General features: G+C 54.0%; 2 protein-coding genes across 6 annotated transcripts; one reads left to right on the forward strand and one right to left on the reverse strand.

Moving 5' to 3' along the window:
• Window positions 1–1,086: 1,086 nt before the first annotated feature.
• Window positions 1,087–19,340, forward strand: FERMT3 (FERM domain containing kindlin 3). 2 transcript variants are annotated; one of them, XM_066251841.1, is made up of 15 exons: window positions 1,087–1,227; window positions 1,793–1,968; window positions 6,918–7,151; window positions 7,371–7,490; window positions 7,592–7,760; window positions 7,984–8,086; window positions 16,212–16,319; window positions 16,483–16,617; window positions 16,699–16,748; window positions 16,859–16,983; window positions 17,185–17,291; window positions 17,401–17,634; window positions 17,903–18,027; window positions 18,536–18,677; window positions 18,769–19,340. In XM_066251841.1, the coding sequence occupies exons 2-15, from the start codon at window positions 1,809–1,811 to the stop codon at window positions 18,946–18,948; spliced, it is 1,992 nt and encodes a 663-aa protein (XP_066107938.1). In that variant the 5' UTR covers window positions 1,087–1,227; window positions 1,793–1,808; the 3' UTR covers window positions 18,949–19,340. The 2 variants fall into 2 exon arrangements, with proteins under 2 accessions (XP_066107938.1, XP_066107939.1); XM_066251842.1 differs by having other exon boundaries at window positions 1,089–1,227; window positions 1,796–1,968.
• On the reverse strand, window positions 19,277–22,323 carry TRPT1 (tRNA phosphotransferase 1). Of its 4 annotated transcripts, none has more exons than XM_066251848.1 (8): window positions 22,230–22,323; window positions 21,886–21,966; window positions 21,560–21,641; window positions 20,248–20,417; window positions 19,983–20,157; window positions 19,724–19,780; window positions 19,541–19,651; window positions 19,277–19,416 (listed from the first exon to the last, which is right to left on the reverse strand). In XM_066251848.1, exons 2-8 carry the CDS (start codon window positions 21,955–21,957, stop codon window positions 19,325–19,327), a joined length of 759 nt encoding a protein of 252 aa, XP_066107945.1. In that variant the 5' UTR covers window positions 21,958–21,966; window positions 22,230–22,323; the 3' UTR covers window positions 19,277–19,324. The 4 variants fall into 4 exon arrangements, with proteins under 4 accessions (XP_066107945.1, XP_066107944.1, XP_066107946.1 ...); XM_066251847.1 differs by having other exon boundaries at window positions 22,131–22,308; XM_066251849.1 differs by having other exon boundaries at window positions 22,078–22,308.
• Window positions 22,324–22,341: the final 18 nt, after the last annotated feature.

Raw genomic sequence — 22,341 nt, forward strand, 5'->3', positions numbered from 1 at the left:
AAATAAAAGAGTCCTGGCAGGATGGCTTGCTTGGCTGGAGCATTGTCTTGCAATGCAGAGGTGGCTGGTTCAGTCCTTGGCTGGGGCACATACAGAAACAGATCGATGCTTCTGTCTCCCCCTTACCCCCCTTCCTCTCTCTGGATTCAATAAAAATAAAAAATTAAAAAAATAGAAATAAAGACCAAAAAAAAGGCAACAGAGAACATTTAAAAAATAAAGAAGGCCTATCCTCCACAGGGATTCTGCTGTACCTTTGGTGCTACTTTCTCTTCAGGTTCAGTTCTCTCCAGCCCTATATATTGACTCTGGAAAGGCCAAGTTACTTCCAAGGAGCCAGGGGTGAACACAAGGCCTGGCTCTCCCAGAGCTTACATCTCAGTGCGGGGCTGGTGGGAAAGGATTGGGCTTTCAGGAAGCCTCTGAGGTCGCATTTGAATAGGGGTTTGACAGGAGTGAGCTTTTGGGTCCTGGGGTGGGTTGAACTTGTTGCAGGTGGGACAGCAGAGGCGGCAGATTTGAAGCCTTACCTTGGAAGTGCAGGGCAGGGAGGTTGTGAATGGGCCAATTTTGTTCAGCTCTTAGGGCAGCTGGACGATGGACAGATTTGGAAATAGAACCCCTTACTGGGGACAGGAAAGACTTGAAGCTGTTTACCCTCGGGCCTTCTTCAAGCATCTCTGTGGTGAAAGGGACATTGGGTCTTGAGCTGACTTGACATGCCAAGTCCTAAATAACCTGGATCTGAGCCTTTCAATTCTGTGGCTCTCCTTGGTATCCAGTTGATGTTTCATGGCCCAAAGGCTCCCACCTCATGACAGGTGGGGAGTGGGAGGTGGCTTCTTATAGGGGATCTAGTCCTGAACACAAATTGGTGGCTTCTCTTGAACCCACCTACCCTCCAAATGAGAGGACCATTTTGTAGCATTGGGTCCACTAGCCCTGCTCTTCTCTTGCTTCCTGTGCGCACTGGGAACCAAGGCGGGGCCACCCTGGGGCCCTGAGCAGTGGCTGGCAGCCTGCTTCCTGCACCCAGAGCCGTTGGCCCGCCCTGGGGAGGGGCTGAGCCCGCCCTACTTAAGATGACACGAAGGCTGCCCCAAAGGACGCTCCAAAGAGAAAGCAGTGGGGAAGGAAGCACCCAGTAGTCTGCAGGTGTTCCGGCTGAGGCCAGGAGTGGCTGACACTCCAACCCTCTGCCTGCAGCCCCAACCCCCTGCAGGCAAAGTAAGTTGAGGCTCTTCCTTGCCCTCCTACAACCCCTTTGCCCAGCATGGCCTTCTCCATGTGGCAGCCTGGACTTTCCACTGCCCTAGAGAGGCCTCAGCGGCTATGGGATGTTGGATCTCAACTTCGGGCCAAGATTGGAATTACTTTCTGACCTGGGTTTATGACCATTTCTAGGTGGGCAACTAGCCATGTGGGCTGGGGGTGAGTCGTGGGCTGGGAAAGCAGATGGAGGTGTGCCCAGCTGTGCCATCTAGCTGGGTGCTCAGAAGTGAGCCCCTTCTTGCTCTTACTGGGCCTCGGTCTTCCCATCCACAAGATGGAAGCGGGTTGGATAACATTGTCTCTGAGAGTCCTTGCAGCTTAACCATGCTCATGGTAAGAGGGTCTGAGGTTTGCCTAGGACAACCCAGCACCCTGAGTCTTACTGCTGCCGTGGTGTACTGGCCAGGGGTTGGCTCTGCTCTCCCACCTGCCCTGGGCACCGTGGGGCTGCTTCTACCTGAAACTGGGCAGCCTACCAGGCCCAGCATCTTGCCCACTTTGCTTCCTCCCACCCTCTCAGTAGAATTGCCACAGCCATGGCGGGCATGAAGACAGCCACCGGGGACTACATCGACTCGTCCTGGGAGCTGCGGGTGTTTGTGGGAGAAGAGGATCCCGGGTCCGAGTCCGTCACCCTCCGGGTTACCGGGGAGGCGCACATTGGTGGGGTGATCCTGAAGATCGTGGAGGAGATCAGTGAGTGCCCCTCCGCCCTCCTGCTGACCTCAGCACCACGGGGTGGCTACAGCTAGCACCCCCTGGCTGCTGCACAGCACTCGATAACAGGGTCACAGTGACTCAGGCACCAGCTTAATCATTTGGTTCCAAAAAAGACATTTCCCCCACTTCCTCTCCCTCCCACTGGCTTTCCTCCTCCCTCCCACTCCAGCTGGTTCTGTTAAGCCCCCAAAGAGCGGACCCCGCCACAGTCCTCCATTCCCCCAATCCAGGGGCAGAAGGGGCCTTTCTAGGCTGAAGGAGCAGTCACATCCCGGGGGTCTGAGAGGATAGGAGACGGGGCTCCTGGGGACATGAAGGTCTGCTCCCACACCTCCTCCCCCAGGCGGAAGCCCTTAGCAAACTGGTGACAGGCCCAGCCTGGGTGGGAAGGCCCTGCCCCCACAGGAAGTTACAGCAGAGCAGCCTGTGGTATCAGCCATTGAAAGGAGCAGGCCCAGTGACATCTCATCACCTTTCCCTGCTGGGGTGGGGACTACCCCTTCCTCAGAGGGCAAGAGGCACACCCCTATAGGCAGAGCCCGAGTCAGGCCCACAGTGGTCCCTGGTCCCGGTCAGGAGCCTGTGCAGCCGGTGGGTGGGGCTGGGTGGGCTTCCTCAGACCCAACCACCCACCACATGCCTCCGGGAAGGGAGGTCAGTTGGGCAGAGCAGAACCCCAGAGCAGCCTGGCCAGAAGGCTGAGGCGGTGAGGGAAGCTTCCAGAAGCAGGGCCCAAGGAGGCTGTGAAAGCAGAAGTTGGGAACAGAGGGTCCCTCAGGAGACTGGGCGTCACACCTAGACTCAGGCTGAGCCAGGGCGGAGTGGGAAGACCTGCCTGGCCTCAGGGCATGGCACATGGCAATGCTAGAGGCCTAAACAGAGAGACAGACCCCACTCCTCCACCCTCTGCAGGGCTCCCCAAGTTAGGTTTCTTCAGCTCCTGCCCCTGGCAATGGGGACCATGCCCACCCCTCCTATTCCCACTCGTTCCTTGTGCATCGCACACCTCCTGGTGCTCCGCTGAGCTGGGCCCTGGGCCAGCCCCTGGCCTCCGGCAGCGTGGCTGGGCCAGCGAGACCTACCCTTCCCCTGCCGGCGCAGGGCTGAGAGCTGGGGCAGCACCGGCAGAGGCAGCATGAGGGTCACGGGCCAGACGAGGGTTGTGCCCAGCTGGACGGGGAGACTCACAGGAGAAGCCCCCTGATGAGTCCTGAGGGGCCCGCGGCAGGGAGAAAGGAGGAGCAGGAGCGAGGCCGATGTTGGGCAAGGGTGTTCTGCCTGGAGCCTCCAGGCCCGGCGAGGGCACTCCAGGAACATGACAGGAAACATCGTAAGGACTTCGGACTTTCTTCTGGATGTGGAGGGCACCACCCAAGGGAGACGGTTGGACACGGGCTCACACGAGGCAGATCCCTTGGGTGGCGGTTTGCTGGAAGCAGGGAGACAGCCTCCTACTGCGGGCTGGCACTGAGGGTGGACCGGCGGGGGGTTTGGGAGGTGCGACTGACATCGATTAACTGTGGTGTCTAAGAGTGAGAGGGCCTGACCAGGCGGTGGCGCAGTGGATAAAGCATCAGACTGGGATGTGGAGGACCCAGGTTTGAAACCCTGAGGTCCCCAGCTTGAGCGCGGGCTCATCCGGCTTGAGCGAGGGGTCCCATAGACATGACCCCATGGTCACTGGCTTGAGTGTGGGATCATAGACATGACCCCAGAGTTTGCTGGTGGCTTGAACCCAAAGGTCGCTGCTTGAGTAAGGGTCACTCGTTCTACTGTAGCCCCCCGCCCCGTCAAGGCACGTGTGAGAAAGCATTCACTAAGCGACCAAAGTGCTGCAACAAAGAATTGATACTTGTCATCTCTCTCCCTGTCTGTCCTGTCTGTCTCTCTCTCTGACTCTCTCTCTGTCTCTGTCAAAAAAAAAAAAAAAGAGTGGGCCCTGGCCGGTTGGCTCAGTGGTAGAGCATCGACCTGGCATGCAGGAGTCCCAGGTTCAATTCCCGGCCAGGGCACACAGGAGAAGCGCCCATCTGCTTCTCCACCCCTCCCCCTCTCCTTCCTCTCTGTCTCTCTCTTCCCCTCCCACAGCCAAGGCTCCACTGGAGCAAAGTTGGCCCGGGCGCTGAGGGTGGCTCTGTGGCCTCTGCCTCAGGAGCTAGAATGGCTCTGGTTGCAACAGAGTGATGCCCCAGAGGGGCAGAGCATCGCCCCCTGGTGGGCATGCAGGGTGGATCCCGGTCGGGCGCATGTGGGAGTCTGTCTGACTGCCTCCCGGTTTTCAGCTTCAGAAAAATACAAAAAAAAAAAAAGAGTGAAAGAGATGATACCCTGGCTTTGCAGGAGAATCTGTCATCAGCCCGCAGATATGGCACAGAGTTGCTGGTGAGTGGAGAGGGTGCCTCTGTTCATATCAGACAATATGAGGTTAAGCTTTGCACCCTGGAAGCTGGCACTAGGAGTCTCTGCATTCCCAGACCCAGAGCCGGGCACACGACCTGGTGAACAAGGCTTCTGAAATGAAGCCGGTGGATATGCCCCGTGGCAGGTGGCTGTGGGTTTCTGGCCCGGCCCTCACTGCAGGAAAATGAAGCCATGACTAAGTGAATCCCCCAAGAGGAGGCCATAGTCGAGGAGGGAGAAGAGGGCCCCCAACAGAACATGGACAGGACAGGGACTGGCCAAAGGGGCCAACGAGGACAAAAAGCAGGAGCAAAGATGAAGAGGAGAGCCGGACCTGTGGTGGCGCAGTGGGTAGAGCATCAACCTGGAACGCTGAGGTCGCCGGTTCGAAACCGTGGGCTTACCCGGTCAGGGCACATGCACCTCCCCCACTGCCTTTCTCTCTCTCTCCTCTCTCTAATATAAATAAAGTCTTTTTAAAAAAGAAGAAGAGGCCTGACCAGGTGGTGGTGCAGTGGATAGAGCATCGGACTGGGATGTGGAAGGACTCAGGTTCGAGACCCCGAGGTCGCCAGCTTGAGCGATGGCTCATGTGGTTTGAGCAAAGCTCACCAGCTTGGACCCAAGGTCGCTGGCTCCAGCAAGGGGTTACTCTGTCTGCTGAAGGCCCGTGGTCAAGGCACATATGAGAAAGCAATCAATGAACAACTAAGAAGTCACAATGAAAAACTAATAATTGATGCTTCTCATCTCTCTCCATTCCTGTCTGTCTGTCCCTGTCTATCTCTGCCTCTGTAAAAATAAATAAATAAATAAAAATTAGTGTTTTAAAAAGAAGGAAATCTTAAAAAAGAAGAAGAGGCCTGACCTGTGGTGGCGCAGTGGATAAAACGTCGACCTGGAAATGCTGAGGTTGCCGGTTCAAAACCCTGGGCTTGCCTGGTCAAGGCACATATGGGAGTTGATGCTTCCAGCTCCTCCCTCCTTCTCTCTCTCTGTCTCTCCCTCTCTTCTCTAAAATGAATAAATTAAAAAAAATTAAAACAAAAAAAGAAGAAGAGGAGAGGGGAGAGGGTGTGTGTGTGAGAGCAGACAGATTCAGGTGGAGAAGATCTCTTCATTAAGCAGCACTGGTGGCATTAGGGAGGGCGGTGGAGGGAGGGGTGGAAGTGAGGATTTGAACCCCTAGAAAGGAAGGGCTCTGCGAACTCTAGAGGCGGTGCCCACCCTTGGTCTCCGTGCTTACCTCAATCCTGTACCTGTTCACGCTCCTGGAGAAGGTGGAGAGGACCCTGTGTCATCAATCACTAGTTAGCTGAGTGACAAGTGAAGTTTTCACATTTCTAACCAAATGCTTACTCACAGGTTTGTTTTATTTATTTATTTTTTAATATTTTTATTTTAATTTTTTGAGACAGAGAGTCAGAGAGAGGGATAGACAGGGACAGACAGACAGGAACAGAGAGAGATGAGAAGCATCAATTATCAGTTTTTTGTTGCGACACCTTAGTTGTTCATTGATTGCTTTCTCATATGTGCCTTGACCGTGGGCCTTCAGCAGACCGAGTAACCCCTTGTTCAAGCCAGCAACCTTGGGTCCAAGCTGGTGAGCTTTTTGCTCAAACCAGATGAGCCCGTGCTCAAGCTGGCGACCTCGGGGTCTCGAACCTGGGTCCTCTGCATTCCAGTCCAACGCTCTATCCACTGCGCCACCACCTGGTCAGGCTTGTTTTGTTTTGTTATTGATTGATATATAGAGGGGGGGGAGGGAAAGAGAGAGGAGAGGAAGGGGAGCATTCATTTGTTGTTCTACTTAGTTGTGCATTGATTGGTCGTTTCCCGTATGTGCCCTGACCGGGGATCAAACCCACAGCCTTGGTGTTTCAGGACGGTGCTCTGACTGAATCACCAGCCAGGGCCCTCACCCACATGTTAATGTGCCTGCATGAATATATCACAGACACTGCTCTTACTGTGTAGTTGGCCGGGTGATTACTCCTCACATCTCGCTAATTAGAAAACTGAGGCACAGAGAGGTTAAGGACTTAGCCAAGGTCACAGAACAAAGAACTACTAACTGTTTACAGAGTGCCTGCCGCTGCTCCATGCCAGGCACAACCCCAGGCCGGCCCTAGCCTCTGCCCCAAGCTCCCGGGAATGCCAACAAGAGGCCAGTGAGCCAGAATTTTCAAGAGCACAAGGGTCTCTATAGGCGGAGCCACACAGGCTGGGTGCATGAGGTGGGGACACTAAGATTGGGGCACCCAGATTCTGGACTGGGGGCTTCCTGGGAAGTGATGTAGCGACTGAACCCAGAAGGCTGAGCAGGATTAGCTAGCAAAGAGCCATTCTGCCATGACCTTGGATCCTAGACCTGAAGCCAACCCAGACTGGTACTGCCCTTGCCTTGGGCAGGGGAGGAGAAGTCACCACAAGCCTCTAAATCCCAGGCTGGTGCTCAGGGATGGGGCAGGGCCCTCCAAGGCTGACGCCTCCCTGCCCTGCCCTTTCCTGTGGCCCCACAGAGCGCAAGCAGGACTGGTCAGACCACGCCATTTGGTGGGAACAAAAAAGGCTATGGCTGTTGCAGACCCACTGGACGCTGGATAAGTATGGAATCCTGGCTGACGCCCGCCTCTTCTTCGGGCCCCAGCACCGGCCAGTCACCCTGCGGCTGCCTAACCGGAGAGCTTTGCGCCTGCGAGCCAGCTTCTCCCAGCCCCTCTTCCAGGCTGTGGCTGTCATCTGCCGCCTCCTCAGTGAGTCCCCGGTGTACCCCACTCCACCACCCCGCAAGGCTCCTCTTTGTGCAGCCCCAGTTACTGTCATGTCATGCCTGGAGCGCAGGCTGGGGTCAACCAGGCCCGGCCCCCAGCCCTCCTTCAGGGCTGTGACCGGCCCCAAAGTGCCGCGGGGGTGGGGAGGGCAGGAGGCCACAGGGCAGGACTGGCCACCGCTGAGGCACCGGCTACCTGCAGGTATCCGGCACCCTGAGGAGCTGTCTCTGCTCCGGGTTCCTGAGAAGAAGGAGAAGAAGAAGAAGGAGAAGGAGCCGGAGGAGGAGGTGTATGACTTGACCAAGGTCGTCCTGGCTGGGGGTGAGCACCGGCTGGGTGGGCCCAGGGCTGGGTGCACGGGACAGGCCCCTTGGCCCGGGCTGGGGGCCGGGCCTGGTTGACCCCAGCCTGCACTGCTCCAGGCATGGCGCCTGCGCTGTTCCGGGGGATGCCCGCCCACTTCTCAGACAGCGCCCAGACAGAGGCCTGCTACCACATGCTGAGCCGGCCGCAGCCGCCTCCGGACCCGCTCCTGCTCCAGCGCCTGCCACGGCCCAGCTCCCTGCTGGACAAGGCCCAGCTCCACAGCAGGTGCACTGCCCGCTGGGGCTGCGCCCGGGCGGTCCCTTTGTGTATGGGCCCCCACTCCCAGCGCTCACACCCTTCATGTCCTGCTCACCTCCACCCCACGCCTCCTGTTGCTAGGCCTTTCCTATATGTGTGCGCTTGCCCCCACACCCCCTGCCCAACCCCCCACCCCGCCCCCCGCGCAATACCTGGCGCAGCCCTGACCTCTGCCTGTGCTGCGGCCCAGGTGGCTGGACTCCTCGCGGTGCCTCATGCAGCAGGGCATCAAGGCCGGGGACACGCTCTGGCTGCGCTTCAAGTACTACAGCTTCTTCGACCTGGATCCCAAGGTGGGCCGAGTCGGGGACAACCGGGGGTCTGGGTCCATGGGACATGAGAATCTAGGTTCAGGGGTCTGGGCTCTGGGAACATTAGAGACCTGTAGGGCTCTGTCTCTCTGTCCATTTGTCTATCCACACCCATTTATAAACTCTGCCACCACGGGGCTGGGCAACGAGAAGTAGTTGCTTTACTCCAGCTATTCATTGGTTGCTTGTCATATGTGCCCTAACTGGACAAGCCCAGGGTTTCGAACAGGCGACCGCAGTGCTCCAGGTTGGTGCTCTATCCACTGCACCACCCTGCCACACGGCAGCTTACCTCTCCTCATTGTACTCACGCTTTTCTCTACTATCTTGAGCATATAGAATATAGGTATTTTTAACCTTTGGTGCCTTTGTCTACCAGTTCTATCATCTGTGTCATTTCTGGTTCTATTCCTATTAACTCTATATCTCCTCACTAGGAGTTGTGTTCTTCTGCTTGTAGTCACGTCTGGTCATTTTTTTATTTGATGTCAGACATGACATATTATGTTCTTGGGTGCTGATTTTTTTTTTTTTTTTTTTTTTTTTTTTTTGTAGTCCTGTAAAGATTTGTATAACTTATCTGGGTTTGAAGTTAAGATGTTTGGGAACAGTTTGATTCTTCCAAGGCTTGAACATTAATTAGACAAGACCAGAACATCCTCTAATCTAGGGCTAATTTTTGCCCTTCTGAGTAGCTGATGCTCCACGTATGCAGAGATTTCTCTAACCTGGCGGTCAGGAATGTGAATATTCCCACCCTACGTCAGGTCTGTCTGGTCAGTGTTCCACCTGTTCTTTCCAGTTTTCTTCCACCAGCCTTGGGGAGTTTCCTTACACACATACGCTAATCAGGACTCAGCTAAAGATTCGAGAGGAGCCTGCTGCTGATCTCCAGAGCTTTCTCTCTGTGCAGCTGCTTCCTCTCCAGGGCTCTGTCCTGTGAACTCTGGCTGCCTTACACTCCCCTGATTCTCAACTACATCTCCTCAAATCAGGGGGTGATGCCGGCCTCTGTTTGGGGTCCTCCTCCCTGTGCTGCAGCCCAGAACCTCTCTCCAGGAAGCCAGCTGGGGCAATCCTAGGAGTCACCTTGTTTCCCCTTCTCTCAGGGGTCACTATTCCATGTGGTCTGCTCTAACTGTTTGGTCTTTGTTGTTCTGTTTAAATTTTATTGGCCTTGACCGGTTGGCTCAGCAGTACAACGTCAGCCCAGCATGTAGAAGTCCTGGGTTTGATTCCTGGTCAGGGAACACAGAAGTGACCATCTGCTTCTTTACCCCTCCCCCTCCCCCTTCTCTTTCTTATTCTCTCTTCCTCTCCTGTAGCTATGGCTCAATTAGTTTGAGCAAGTTGTCTCCAGGCACTGAGGATGGCACCATGGTTTTAGGCACTAAAATAGCTTGGTTGCTGAGCAATGGAGCAGTGGCCCCAGATGGGCAGAGCATCGCCTGGTTGGGGGCTTACTAGGTGGATCCCGGTTGGGGTGCATGCGGGAGTCTTTCTCTCTGCCTCCCTGCCTTTCACTTAATAAAAAAATGAATAAATTTCATTTTTTGTTAAAGTAATCTATGATTTTTTTTTTTTGTATTTTTCTGAAGTTGGAAACAGGGAGGCAGTCAGACAGACTCCCGCATGCGCCCGACCGGGATCCACCTGGCATGCCCACCAGGGGGCGATGCTCTGCCCATCCAGGGTGTTGCTCTGCTGCCACCAGAGCCATTCCAGCACCTGAGGCAGAGGCCATGGAGCCATCCTCAGCACCCGGGCCAACTTTGCTCCAATGGAGCCTCGGCTGTGACTGCGGGAGGGGAAGAGAGAGACAGAGAGGAAGGAGAGGGGGAGGCGTGGAGAAGCAGATGGGTGCTTCTCCTGTGTGCCCTGGTCAGGAATCGAACCCAGGACTCCTGCACGCCAGGCTGACGCTCTACCACTGAGCCAACTGGCCAGGGCCAATATATGATGTTTTAAAGAGTTAAAGAGTCCTCACAGGTTTGTAATAACAATAGCCAAAAAGCAGTTCCCTGCTTACCCTGGATTTCCGATTCCTGCAGGCAGCAGCCTTTTATTCTAATGTTTACATCTATAGGATATGGCTATGTATTTCTATTCCTTGTTTTGTTTTGTTTTTTTGTTTTTTTGTTTTTTTTTATTCCTTGTTGTTTTTTTTTTTTTTTTTTTTTTTAGAGGCAGAGATAGACAGGGACAGACAGACAGGAACAGAGAGAGATGAGAAGCATCAATCATCAGTTTCTCGCTGCGCCTTGCGACTTCTTAGTTGTTCATTGATTGCTTTCTCACACGTGCCTTAACCACGGGCCTTCAGCAGACCGAGTAACCCCCCGCTGGAGCCAGCGACCTTGGGTCCAAGCTGGCGAGCTCTTTGCTCAAGCCAGATGAGCCCGCGCGCGACCTCTGGGGTCTCGAACCTGGGTACTTCCACATCCCAGTCCGACGCTCTATCCACTGCGCCACTGCCTGGTCAGGCTATTCCTTGTTGTTTTAATCTCACACATTATCTACTGACTTGGTGTGAAAGATGAAGATTTAGCTGTCTTACACCTTCCCTTCTCCCCTATAATACACATATTTTTTTGGTTAAAACAACATGATCATGGCTGTAAATAGTAACACATATAAATAGTGTTCTTAGCTAAGCCACAGAGTATTTCCTTTCTTGGTCAAGTTTTTTTTTCTTATAGTTCATAATTGCTATATTTTTATTAACCTGTTTTTCTATTAATTGTCTGCCTATGCCTGATTAGAGCAGATACCCCAAAAGGCTATCAGTGGCCATGACTTGCCATTGGAGGTCTTCACGTGGGTGATACGGTAGTGAGTTCCATGAACAAGCCACTCCAACATGGCAACCCAACCACAATATTTCTTTCAAAATACTTAATCACTTTAGGACATCAGTCAGTGTGATTTCCTTCTTGGGATGGCGGAATGGTAGCACTCCACCCTCAGGCATGACTCTTGTCCTTGGGCTTCTCTTCACTGTTTCCTGAGAAATACTACATGGGACTTCTTGGTTCCTGGATCACTTGTGTTCCTTTTACTTGACTGACTTCCTCCTTATGATGGAGAATATATTTCAACAGCTTCCCCTGAAAGGTTATGTGAGACTTAAACAGTTTAAAATCGTGTATGTCGCCTGACCAGGCGGTGGCACAGTGGATAGAGCATCGGACTGGGATGCAGAGGACCCAGGTTTGAGATCTTGAGGTCACCAGCTTGAGCACAGGCTCATCTGGTTTGAGCAAAAGCTCACCAGCTTGGACCCAAGGTCGCTGGCTTGAGCAAGGGGTTACTCGGCCTGCTGAAGGTTCCCGGTCAAGGCACATATGAGAAAGCAATCAATAAACAACTAAGGTGTCGCAACGTGCAACGAAAAACTAATGATTGATGCTTCTCATCTATCTGTCCCTGTCTATCCCTCTCTCTGACTCTCTCTCTGTCTCTGTCAAATAAAATAAAACTTGTAAAAAATAAAAATCCTGCATGTTTATAAAGGTCAGTAGTCTACACTAATTCATATAATAGTTTGAGTAGATATAGAATGATTTTTTTTCTTTTTAAACTTTTATTTATTGATTTTTAGAGAGAAAGCAAGGGAGACAAAGACATTGCTTTGTTGTTCCACCTGTTCATGCCATCAGTGGTTGATTCTTTTTTTTTTTAATTTTTATTTTATTTATTCATTTTAGAGAGGAGAGAGAGAGGGAGAGAGAGAGAAAGAGAGAGAGAGAGACGGAGACGGGGGGAGGAGCTGGAAGCATCAATTCCCATATGTGCCTTGACCAGGCAAGCCCAAGGTTTCGAACCGGCGACCTCAGTATTTCCAGGTCGACGCTTTATCCACTGCGCCACCACAGGTCAGGCCTGATGCCATTTTTGTTTTCAGCCTTTCCAGACATGACTTTTTTTTTTCTTGGAGGTAGGGAGCAAGTATCACAAACCTTTAAAATTCCTCTTTATTTCTTGGTGTTCTAAATCTCTCAATAGTATGGATTTTTTAAATTGATTGATTTTAGAGATAAAGAGAGAGGAAAGGAGAGAGAGAGAGAGAGAGAGAAGCATTCAAAGCATTCGTTTTTCCACTTAGTTGTGTATTCATTGGTTGCCTCCTGTATGTACCCTGACTGAGGATTGAACCTGAAACCTTGGCATTTCAGGAGGACACTACAACCAACTGAGCTAACTGGCCAGGGCTGGATCTTTCATTATGGATTGGGCTGTACGCTTATGGAGCCTTTTCAAATTAAAAGCCTGAGTCTTCCAGTTCTGGAAAAATACCCTTTATAATTTCTTTAATAATTTTCTCCTCTCCATTTTCTGTTCCTTTTTTCTGGGACCTAGTAGATATTAGACCTCCTGGATTGCTTTTTAAAAGAAACAAATTAGACATTTTTCTTTCTTTTCTTTTCAATTAACTGATTTTTAAGGAAATGGAGAGAGAGAGAGAGAGGAAGAGAGAGAGAGACATTGATTTGTTGTTCCACTTATTTATGCATTCATTGGTTGCTCTGTGTCTGTGCCCTGACCAGGCATGGAGCCGCAACCTTGGTATATGAGGACGACACTATAACCACCTGAGCCATTCTGTCACACCCTATATTTTCTTTCTTATTTTAAAGCTTGTTGTTTTTTCATTCTACTTTCTGGACAGTTTCTTGACTTATCTTCCAAATAAACTATTCAATTTTTAATTTTTGCAGCTATATTTTTAAGTTCTAAGAGCTCTTATTTTCTGAGTGTTCCTTTTTAAAGCTTACAGCACTTTACTGGCCACCAGAAAAGTCCCCCTCACCCCCCTCCAGGCACTATCTTCCACAGAGGCAACAACTATTGTCCCCTCTTCATCATAGACGAGTTATGCCTGTATTTGAAATCTACATAAGTGAAATCACATGGTCTATGCTCTTTTCTGTCTGGCTTCTTTCCCTCAGCACTGTGCGTGTATGGTTCACCCATGTGGTATACAGTTGTAGTTTACTCTTTCTCATTCCGGTATGTCAGTGTACCACGACTAATCTCCATTCTGTTGTTGATGGGCATTGTGCAATTTCCAGATTAGGGCTATTAGGAATAGAGATGCTATGAACATCTCAGTGTATGTCTTTTGGTGAACATAGGTATACATTTCTGTAGGGCACGTACCCAGACGTGGAATTGCTGGATTCCAGGGCAGACATTGAGTAGATCCCCTGTTAAACAGTTTTCCAAAGTGGTTGTGCCGATTGACACCCCCATCCGCAGTGTATGAGAGTATCCATTTTTCCACAGCGTCACCAGCACTTGGTATTTCCTTTTTCATTGCAGCTATTCTGGTAGGTGTGTAAAAGTGTCTCATGTGGGTTTTTTTATTTATATGTTTTTAACAGTTTTTCTGAGATACAATTTACACACCATAAAAATCACCCATTATAAGCAGTTTATTTTTAGTGAATTTATACAGTTGTGCAACTGTCTTCACAGTCCAGTTTTAGAACATTTCTACGCCCCAGAAATTCTCTAGGGCCCCTTAGCAGTCATTTCTCCTCTCACACATAGCCCCAGGCAACCACTGATGTGCTTTTCATGTGGCTTTAATTGACATTTCCCTGATGACTAGTCAAGTTAAGCACTTCTTCATATGGCCATTAACTATTTGGATATCCTCTTTTGTGAAGTTTCTGTTCAAGTTTTCGCTAATTTTTTTTTAAAATTTTTCTGAAGCTGGAAACAGGGAGGCAGTCAGACAGACTCCCACATGCGCCCGACCGGGATCCACCCGGCATGCCCACCAGGGGGCGATGCTCTGCCCATCTGGGGTGTCCAGAGCCATTGCATCCAGAGCCATTCTAGCGCCTGAGGCAGAGGCCATGGAGCCATCCTCACAGCTCTGGCCATCTTTGCTCCAATGGAGCCTTGGCTGCGGGAGGGGAAGAGAGAGACAGAGAGGAAGGAGAGGGGGAGGAGGTGGAGAAGCAGATGGGCGCTTCTCCTGTGTGCCCTGGCCAGGAATCGAACCTGGGACTTTTGCACGCCAGGCCAATGCTCTACCACGGAGCCAACTGGCCAGGGCAAGTTTTCACTAATTTTTAAATTGACTTGTTTATCTTTTTCATACTGCTTTGTAGGAGTTCTTTATGTACTCGGTGTATGAATACTTGGTCAGATAAATATATTTTGAATATATTTCCTACTCTGTGCTTTGCCTTTTTGTTCTCTCTCTCTTTTTTTTTTTTTTAACAGAGACAGAGAGAGAGTCAGAGAGAGATAGACAGGGACAGACAGGAACGTAGAGATGAGAAGCACCAACCATTAGTTTTTCGTTGCGCATTACAACACCTTAATTGTTCACTGATTGCTTTCTCATATGTGCCTTGACCGCGGGCCTTCAGCAGACCGAGTAACCCCTTGCTCGAGCCAGTGACCTTGGGACCAAGCTGGTGAGCCTTCTGCTCAAACCAGATGAGCCCGCGCTCAAGCTGGCGACCTCAGGGGCTTGAAATCGGGTCCTCTGCATCCCAGTCCAATGCTCTATCCACTGTGCCACCACCTGGTCAGGTTGCCAATCTTCTCTTAATTCATCTGTTCTTAGCATCTTGCACACCGCCCCCCCTCCCCAAGTGGTGCCCGAAGTACCAAATGCAGGCGCACCTCTACTCAGCATCTCGGAAAGTAAACCTCTGGCTTCTGCCAGGTGCCAGCTGGCTGTCACTTGGCTACAGGGAGTGAGGAGAGGTCTGCTCCTTTTATATATTGTCTATAGTCCTCGTTTCTCCAAACCCTCCCTCTCAGCCAGGGGATCCCAGTCCGGATCCTGTCCAGAGGTCTCCCGTGTGAACTAGCTGCCTTTGGCCAGACCTTTGTTGTTTTTGCTGTTCGCTTTCTGCCTGTTTTCAAAACCCGTTAGTGCTTTAGCACAAAACCAAAGGAGCCCTGGCCGGTTGGCTCAGCGGTAGAGCGTCGGCCTAGCATGCAGAGGACCCGGGTTCGATTCCTGGCCAGGGCACACAGGAGAAGCGCCCATTTGCTTCTCCACCCCTCCGCCGCACTTTCCTCTCTGTCTCTCTCTTCCCCTCCTGCAGTGAGGCTCCATTGGAGCAAAGATGGCCCGGGCGCTGGGGATGGCTCTGTGGCTTCTGCCTCAGGCGCTAGAGTGGCTCTGGTCGCAACATGGCGACGCCCAGGATGGGCAGAGCATCGCCCCCTGGTGGGCAGAGCATCGCCCCATGGTGGGCGTGCCAGGTGGATCCCGGTTGGGCGCATGCGGGAGTCTGTCTGACTGTCTCTCCCTGTTTCCAGCTTCAGAAAAATGGAAAAAAAACCCAAAAAACCAAAGGGCAGGGGGGGGGGCCGGCTCTCGCTCCCTGCAGTCCCGTTCCCGCTCACATTTTGCTTCCCATCTTCTAAAATTTTCTCTCTCACCTGCTCTCTCACCCCTCTCTCCTCTGTCCTTTTAAGTTTACCATTTTTATGCCTTTCCTATCAATTTTGGTGGGTTTCACAAGGAGCGGGGGCTTGGTCTTCTGTGGGTAACTGGGACCCCCTTTAAGCTTTAGACTCCGTGTTCCTTCTCTCTGGAATGTTCTTCCTATCAGTCTTCCCTTTAGTGGCCCATTGTCATTCTTCTCATCTCAGCAAAGCACATCCCCTCCTCAGGGAAGCCTTCCCTAAATGCCACCTCATGTAGAATAGCTCCCTGAAACCCAGTTACCTTCTCAATCATCAGACTTGTGGTATCCATGCCTGAGGGCATGACGGAGCCAACCCATGACAGCTGTTTCCTTTATAGCCTTTATTACACTCTTGAGTCACTTTAGCTATTTACTGATGGGTTTACTCAGTCCCCCTTCTGCCCTCAGCAGCATATGGGGTGCACAATAGACATATAGTCAACATGTGTACAGAAAGGTTTAGAGGGGAAAGGTGCCACTTACCTGGGCAGATGGGGCAGGCAGGCTCTGAGGCTGGGGTTGGCAGCCCTCTGCCCGTGTGGGGCCACTAGACGAGCTTGTCACAGCGCAGAGGGGAGGGCTGAGGGCTGAGGCTTGCAGGGACTGGGGTGCTCGGGGTGCTAGACAGCTGACTGACCCAGCCGCCCCTCCCACCCCTCCAGACAGACCCTGTGCGGCTGACCCAGCTGTACGAGCAGGCGCGGTGGGACCTGCTGCTGGAGGAGACTGACTGCACCGAGGAGGAGATGATGGTGTTTGCAGCCCTGCAGGTGCCAGGCAGACCCCGGGGGCCTAGGGTGGCACAGGTGCAGGCCAGCGTGTAGCAGGAAGGGTATTCCAGAGTGGGGCCCCATCGCTGGGGAAGCCCAGCTCAGGGCCGGCTGGGTGAATGGGCCACCCGCTGAGCCCTCCCTGGCCATGTGCTCCACCCAGTACCACATCCACAAGCTGTCCCAGAGCGGGGAGGTGAGCGAACCCTCAGGCGCAGACCCAGGGCTGGATGACCTCGACACAGCCCTGAGCAACCTGGAGGTGAAGCTGGAGGGGTCAGCGCGCACGGACGTGCTGGTGAGGAGCGGCTGCGGTCAGGGTTCGGGGTCGGGGTCACACCCTGGGACCGGGCGCCCCTCTGACCCCTCTGCTCCCCAGGACAGCCTCACCACCATCCCAGAACTGAAGGACCATCTCCGGATCTTCCGGTGAGTTTGGGTGCAGAGTTGTCAGCCCTGTTGGGGGGGAGGGGCAGTGTGGAGAGGGAAGGGAGAGAGGGAGGAGGGTGGCCTGTCACCACCCTCTGCCTCGCCCTTAGGCCCCGAAAGCTGACCCTCAAAGGGTACCGCCAGCACTGGGTGGTGTTCAAGGAGACCACGTTGTCTTACTACAAGAGCCAGGATGAAGCCCCAGGGGAGCCCGTTCAGCAACTCAACCTCAAGGGTGAGTGCGGGTGCCTGGCCGGGCCAAGGCCAAGGGCAGGGCTGTGCGCTGGCAGGCGAATGCTCTGACTCAGTTCCTCCTGGGTGCCGGGGAAGATGTCCTGTTCTCGGGCAGCCATGCAGGGCTGGCATTTGCCTGGGGGCCTCTCGGGCAGGGCTCCCCATCTCTGGCCTTCTAGCCCACCCCTTCTTTTCCCTCCAGGCTGTGAGGTGGTCCCTGATGTCAACGTCTCAGGCCAAAAATTCTGCATCAAACTCCTGGTGCCCTCTCCGGAGGGCATGAGTGAGATCTACCTGCGGTGCCAGGATGTGAGGGCTGGGCAGGGGCCCTCCACTAAGGCGGGAGTGGGGACAGGGACGGAGCAGCAGGCTGAACCAGAACCTGGCTAGCTCCTTACCACCCCATCCTCGCCCCCAGGAGCAGCAGTACGCCCACTGGATGGCCGGCTGCCGGCTGGCCTCCAAGGGCCGCACCATGGCGGACAGCAGCTACACCAGCGAGGTGCAGGCCATCCTGGCCTTCCTCAGCCTGCAGCGGACAGGCACCGGGGGCTCAGGCAACCAACTCCAGGGCCCTGATGCCTCCCCTGAGGGCCTCAACCCTTATGGCCTTGTTGCTCCTCGCTTCCAGCGAAAGTTCAAGGCCAAACAGGTGCCAGAGGGAGTGGGCGGTGGGAAGACCACAGCCTTCCTCATTCATTTTCCCATGTCTCCCCTCCGAGAGAGGGGGGCACAGTCTAGCTGCCCCCTCCCCCTCAGGGCCTGGCTCATATCTGAGGAGTGGAGAGAGGGTGCCCTCTGGTGACTCCGCATGGGCACTGCCCCTGCCTAGGCTCCGTCTCCTGCCTCCCTGATGGGGACCAGCTTGGGGGGGCGGATCTCAGGGACTTTGGAAGCCGCTCACCAGTGTGGCCCTGCAGCTCACCCCGCGGATCCTGGAAGCCCACCAGAACGTGGCCCAGCTCTCGTTATCGGAGGCCCAGCTGCGCTTCATCCAGGCCTGGCAGTCCCTGCCAGACTTCGGCATCTCCTACGTCATAGTCAGGTCAGAACCCCAGCCTGGCCCTCTCTGCCCCCGCCTGCTGCCCCCCTTCCTTCTCTGTGGGCAGATCTCACTGAGCGCACCCCGAGTACCCCCCCTACACCTCTACAGTGAACACAGAGAGCGAGCGGGCCAGGAGAACAGGAGTGGGTCCCCCACTCTCCCATGGACCATTCCCTCTCTGGGTCCATTAGCTGGTCTGTGGGACGAGCTGGTCTGTGCTACAGGGCCAGCACTGGCTGCTGCGGTCCTCTTTCCAAGCCTGCAGATATGACTGAGGGAGATGATGATGATACAAAAAAAGTTCATTAAAGACATGGGCTATTTGCCTGATGCTGCTAAATGTTATTATAATGCTTCTATCAATTAACTCCCATCTTCCAGATGAGGAACTTGAGGCCCAGAGAACCTCAGTGGCTTCCTTGCACAGCCTGCCCCTGAGCACCACACTAGGCTGTCTGGGCAGGCTCCAGTGGGGTGGGGTCCTCGCTTACACCGTACCTCTGGGCAGGTTCAAGGGCAGCAGGAAAGATGAGATCCTGGGCATCGCCAACAACCGGCTGATCCGCATCGACCTGGCCGTGGGCGACGTGGTCAAGACCTGGCGCTTTAGCAACATGCGCCAGTGGAATGTCAACTGGGACATTCGGCAGGTGGGCTCGGAGTGAGACTGGGGGTAGGGAGAGGGGGCTGGGCCTCCCTCAGCCCACCCCTCACCAGCCCCACTGACCGCCCACTCTGCAGGTGGCCATCGAATTTGACGAACATATCAACGTGGCTTTCAGCTGCGTGTCGGCCAGCTGCCGCATCGTGCATGAGTACATCGGAGGCTACATTTTCCTGTCTACGCGGGAACGGGCCCGAGGGGAGGAGCTGGACGAGGACCTCTTCCTGCAGCTCACAGGAGGCCACGAGGCCTTCTGAGGCCTGTCTTACTGCCCCTGTCCCACTCACTACCTGCCATGGCCCCTCCAAAGCCCACACCCACTGGGACTCACTGCCCACAGCCTCTCCAGACGTGCACTGCGCTGGCACATTGACCTGTCACTGGCTTTGTATAGACCAGGGAGCTGGCTGGGCCCGTCTCTGCCATCCCCCAGGCGAGGGAGGGTGGGCCCGGAGCTCTACAACTCAGCCCTTCCCTTGTCTGGGTGGCAGAGACCAACACCCCGACCTAGTTGTGTTGTAGTCCCTGAGCACACAGAAAGACTAGCTGTAGCTACAGGACGAAAACTCATGGTTTCAGACTGGAGTTTCTTTTTTGTTAACTTTTTACATTTCTTTTTTTTAAATAAATATTTTATTGTTGGATCATCCTTCTTCCTCTGGAGCTGTGCTTGGGGCCACTCTGACACTCTGTCTCTTCATTACCAGTCAAGGAGAGGGGTTTTCCTGAGAGAGAGACAAGTTGGTTAGAGAAATGGAGATGTAGGTCAGCCTGGGGTTGGGGCCTGGGAATGAGGTAAAGGGCAGAGGGCACAGTCACAAAGACGAGGGGTGGAGCAGAGGTTCTCACGAGTGGGACGTAGCTGCAGGGCCTCCTTGAAGTACTTGGGAAGCAGAAAGCCATCGGCATTCCCTGGAGTCAGGATCACCCCATTGGCAGAGCGGAAGAAGGGGATTCCATCTGCAGACAGAGCAGAGATGTGACTCGGGCCCTCCGTCAAAGCCTAGGGCAGTCCCTGCTGTGTCCACTCACCTGCCAGGGCCAGGGGCCCATTGATGAACACAGCTACTTCGCAGTTGGGCCTCATGCCTATAGAGACAACTGGGGCTGGGGCCTGAGCCATCTGGGGTCTCAGTTATCAATCCTGGGCAGGTTGGGGTCCTGGACTCAGTTGGGAGAAGGGGGTGCTGCTGCATACAGGGCATGGGTTGGCTTTGGATGAAAGAGGCTAGGACCCTTGGGGGAGGCCTGAGAGGACAGAGTGAGTGGGAGTAGCTGGGGGGGCACTGACCGCTGATGACACCAGGGTCCCCAGGAAGTCCCGTGGCTAGATGGATGTGTGTCCTTCCCCGGCGAGACAGGCCCTGGAGCCGGATGGAGGGCCAGGGCTGCCAGAACGTGCCATGGATGAGCATCTCAGGCAGGTCCTGTGGGGTCTCCAGGGGCATCAGCTCCAACTCGGGCACCTGGCACGGGTGGGGAACCGGGCAGCAGTGAGACCCCCTCACAGGCTGGGCCCCCCCCCCAGCTCTCTGACTGGTTCTGTTAACTCCCACCTGCAAGGAGTGACCCTGATTGGCCCGGATGAGGAGGCCGGTGCTGGTATCCCCTGGCTGCAGGGCGAACCTCTGCTTTCCATTGGTGTCCACCACGCGCTGCACATCTTCGGCTGAGAAGCTTTGGAACTGGGGCAGCTTCAGAAGGGCACCCAGAGGCACGAAGCCACCTGCGGGCAGAAGGGGCAGAAGGGGGTGTTCAGGAGCTAAACCTGCTCTGGCCTGAGCCAGAGTTAATACGGGGAGACACAGGGAACTGTAACAGAGCCTGTGCTTGGGGGTCACAAGGGTTCCTCTATGTGACCTTTAATTTTATTTATTTTTTATTTTATTTATTCATTTTTAGAGAGGAGAGAGAGAGAGAGAAAGAGAGAGACAGAGAGAAAGAAGGGGGAGGAGCTGGAAGCATCAACTCCCATATGTGCCTTGACCAGGCAAGCCCAGGGTTTTGAACCGGCGACCTCAGCATTTCCAGGTCAAAGCTTTATCCACTGCGCCACCACAGGTCAGACTCTATGTGACCTTTAGAAAATCTCCCTTTTCCAGGCCTCAGTTTGCTCAACTGACAAGGGAAGAGGATCTGCCTCATGGAGGGTCACAAACATAAAGAGACCCTTTTCTTCTTTTTTTTAAAAAATTAAGGGAGGCAGAGAGACAGATTCCCACATGCACCTGGATGGAGGACCCACCCTGCAAGACCCCTATGGGGTGATGCTCTGCCCATCTGGGGCATTGCTCCCTAGCTCCATAACTGAGTTATCTTTGGCGCCTGAGGCAGAGGCCACAGAGCCATCCTCAGTGCCCAAGGCCAACTCACTTGAGCCAATCGAGCCATGGCTACAGGACGGGGTAGAGAGAGAGAGAGAGAGAGGAGGAGGAGAGGTGAAGCAGATGGTTGCTTCACCTGTGTGCCCTGACCAGAAATCGAACCCGAGGCATCCACACGCTGGGCCAACCCTCTATGACTGAGCCAATCAGCCAGGGCCAAGAGACCCTTTTTATCACAGTACGTGACTCAAAGTGGATATTCAATAAGCCTCATTTACACACACCACACCCCCCCGCCAACCTGTGCCCACTTTTGGAATAAGTGTTAAATGGGGCACAGGCCTAGGCCAGAGAGAGGCTCCTCTCCCACTTTGCCCCAGACATGGTATTGGCTCTGGATCTTCCTGTAAATGGAGGGATGTACCTGTATTCCATCCCCATAGGGCTATGGTAGGAGCCACGGGGGAGAGCAGTCACAGACAGGCTCACACTGCTTCCTGTGCTGGAGCCCCTCCTTACCCCAGCCTCCAAAACCCTCACTTACCAGCCCCCATGGGAAGCCCAAGCTTCGGGGCCCCATGGCGCAGGGCATAAGACAGAGCCTTTGACAGTTGCACATCTCGGTCCTGCAAGAGTTCAGAGGTGGCCCCTGATCCCCGCGGTGATCCTGCCCTGCTGCCCACACTGCACTCTGAGTGACCTGCTACAGGGGAGACCAGAGGGAGAGGAGTCCCTGTGCTCTCCAGGGAATAGTATGACCCATCAGCTCCCAGTCCCACCTACCAGCATTTCCCCGGGAGTCAGGACTCAGAGACCCCTTACCTCCCCTTCCGACCATGGGGATAGGGATGAAGGTGGGGAGGTGCGCACCTGTTCCCGGGGTCTGTGACTCCTTCTACCCCTGGGCCCTGCTGCTTCCTGCTTCCTCCCTCCAGAGTTCATGACCAAAACCTGTGGAAGCAGTGACACGTGGGGAGTTAAGGATACTACCCAGAAAGTAACAAAGCCTCAAGATGTGAGAGCTGGGAAGGGGATATGCAGTTCATTAAATTCACTTCCCACCCCCAACTCCCTGATGCAGATAGGAAAACTGAGGCCCAGCAGGCACGACTTGCTCAAGTTCACAGTCAGCCAGGGAGCCCAGGAAAGCCGAGTCCCAGAGCTTCAAGCTCGCAAGCCTGTCCTGAGGAGGCGGGGCCGGCGTCGGGGCTGACCCGGAGGAATATCAGGGTCGGCCAGGATCCACGGAGCAGTGGCGCGGAGGATAGATACGTGGGTTAGGCTCACTGACTCCCACTGCCTAGCAGCTGACGCTACGGTCTCCGG

This window comes from Saccopteryx bilineata, chromosome 1, assembly GCF_036850765.1.
Source record: "Saccopteryx bilineata isolate mSacBil1 chromosome 1, mSacBil1_pri_phased_curated, whole genome shotgun sequence".
Taxonomy (NCBI): domain Eukaryota; kingdom Metazoa; phylum Chordata; class Mammalia; order Chiroptera; family Emballonuridae; genus Saccopteryx; species Saccopteryx bilineata.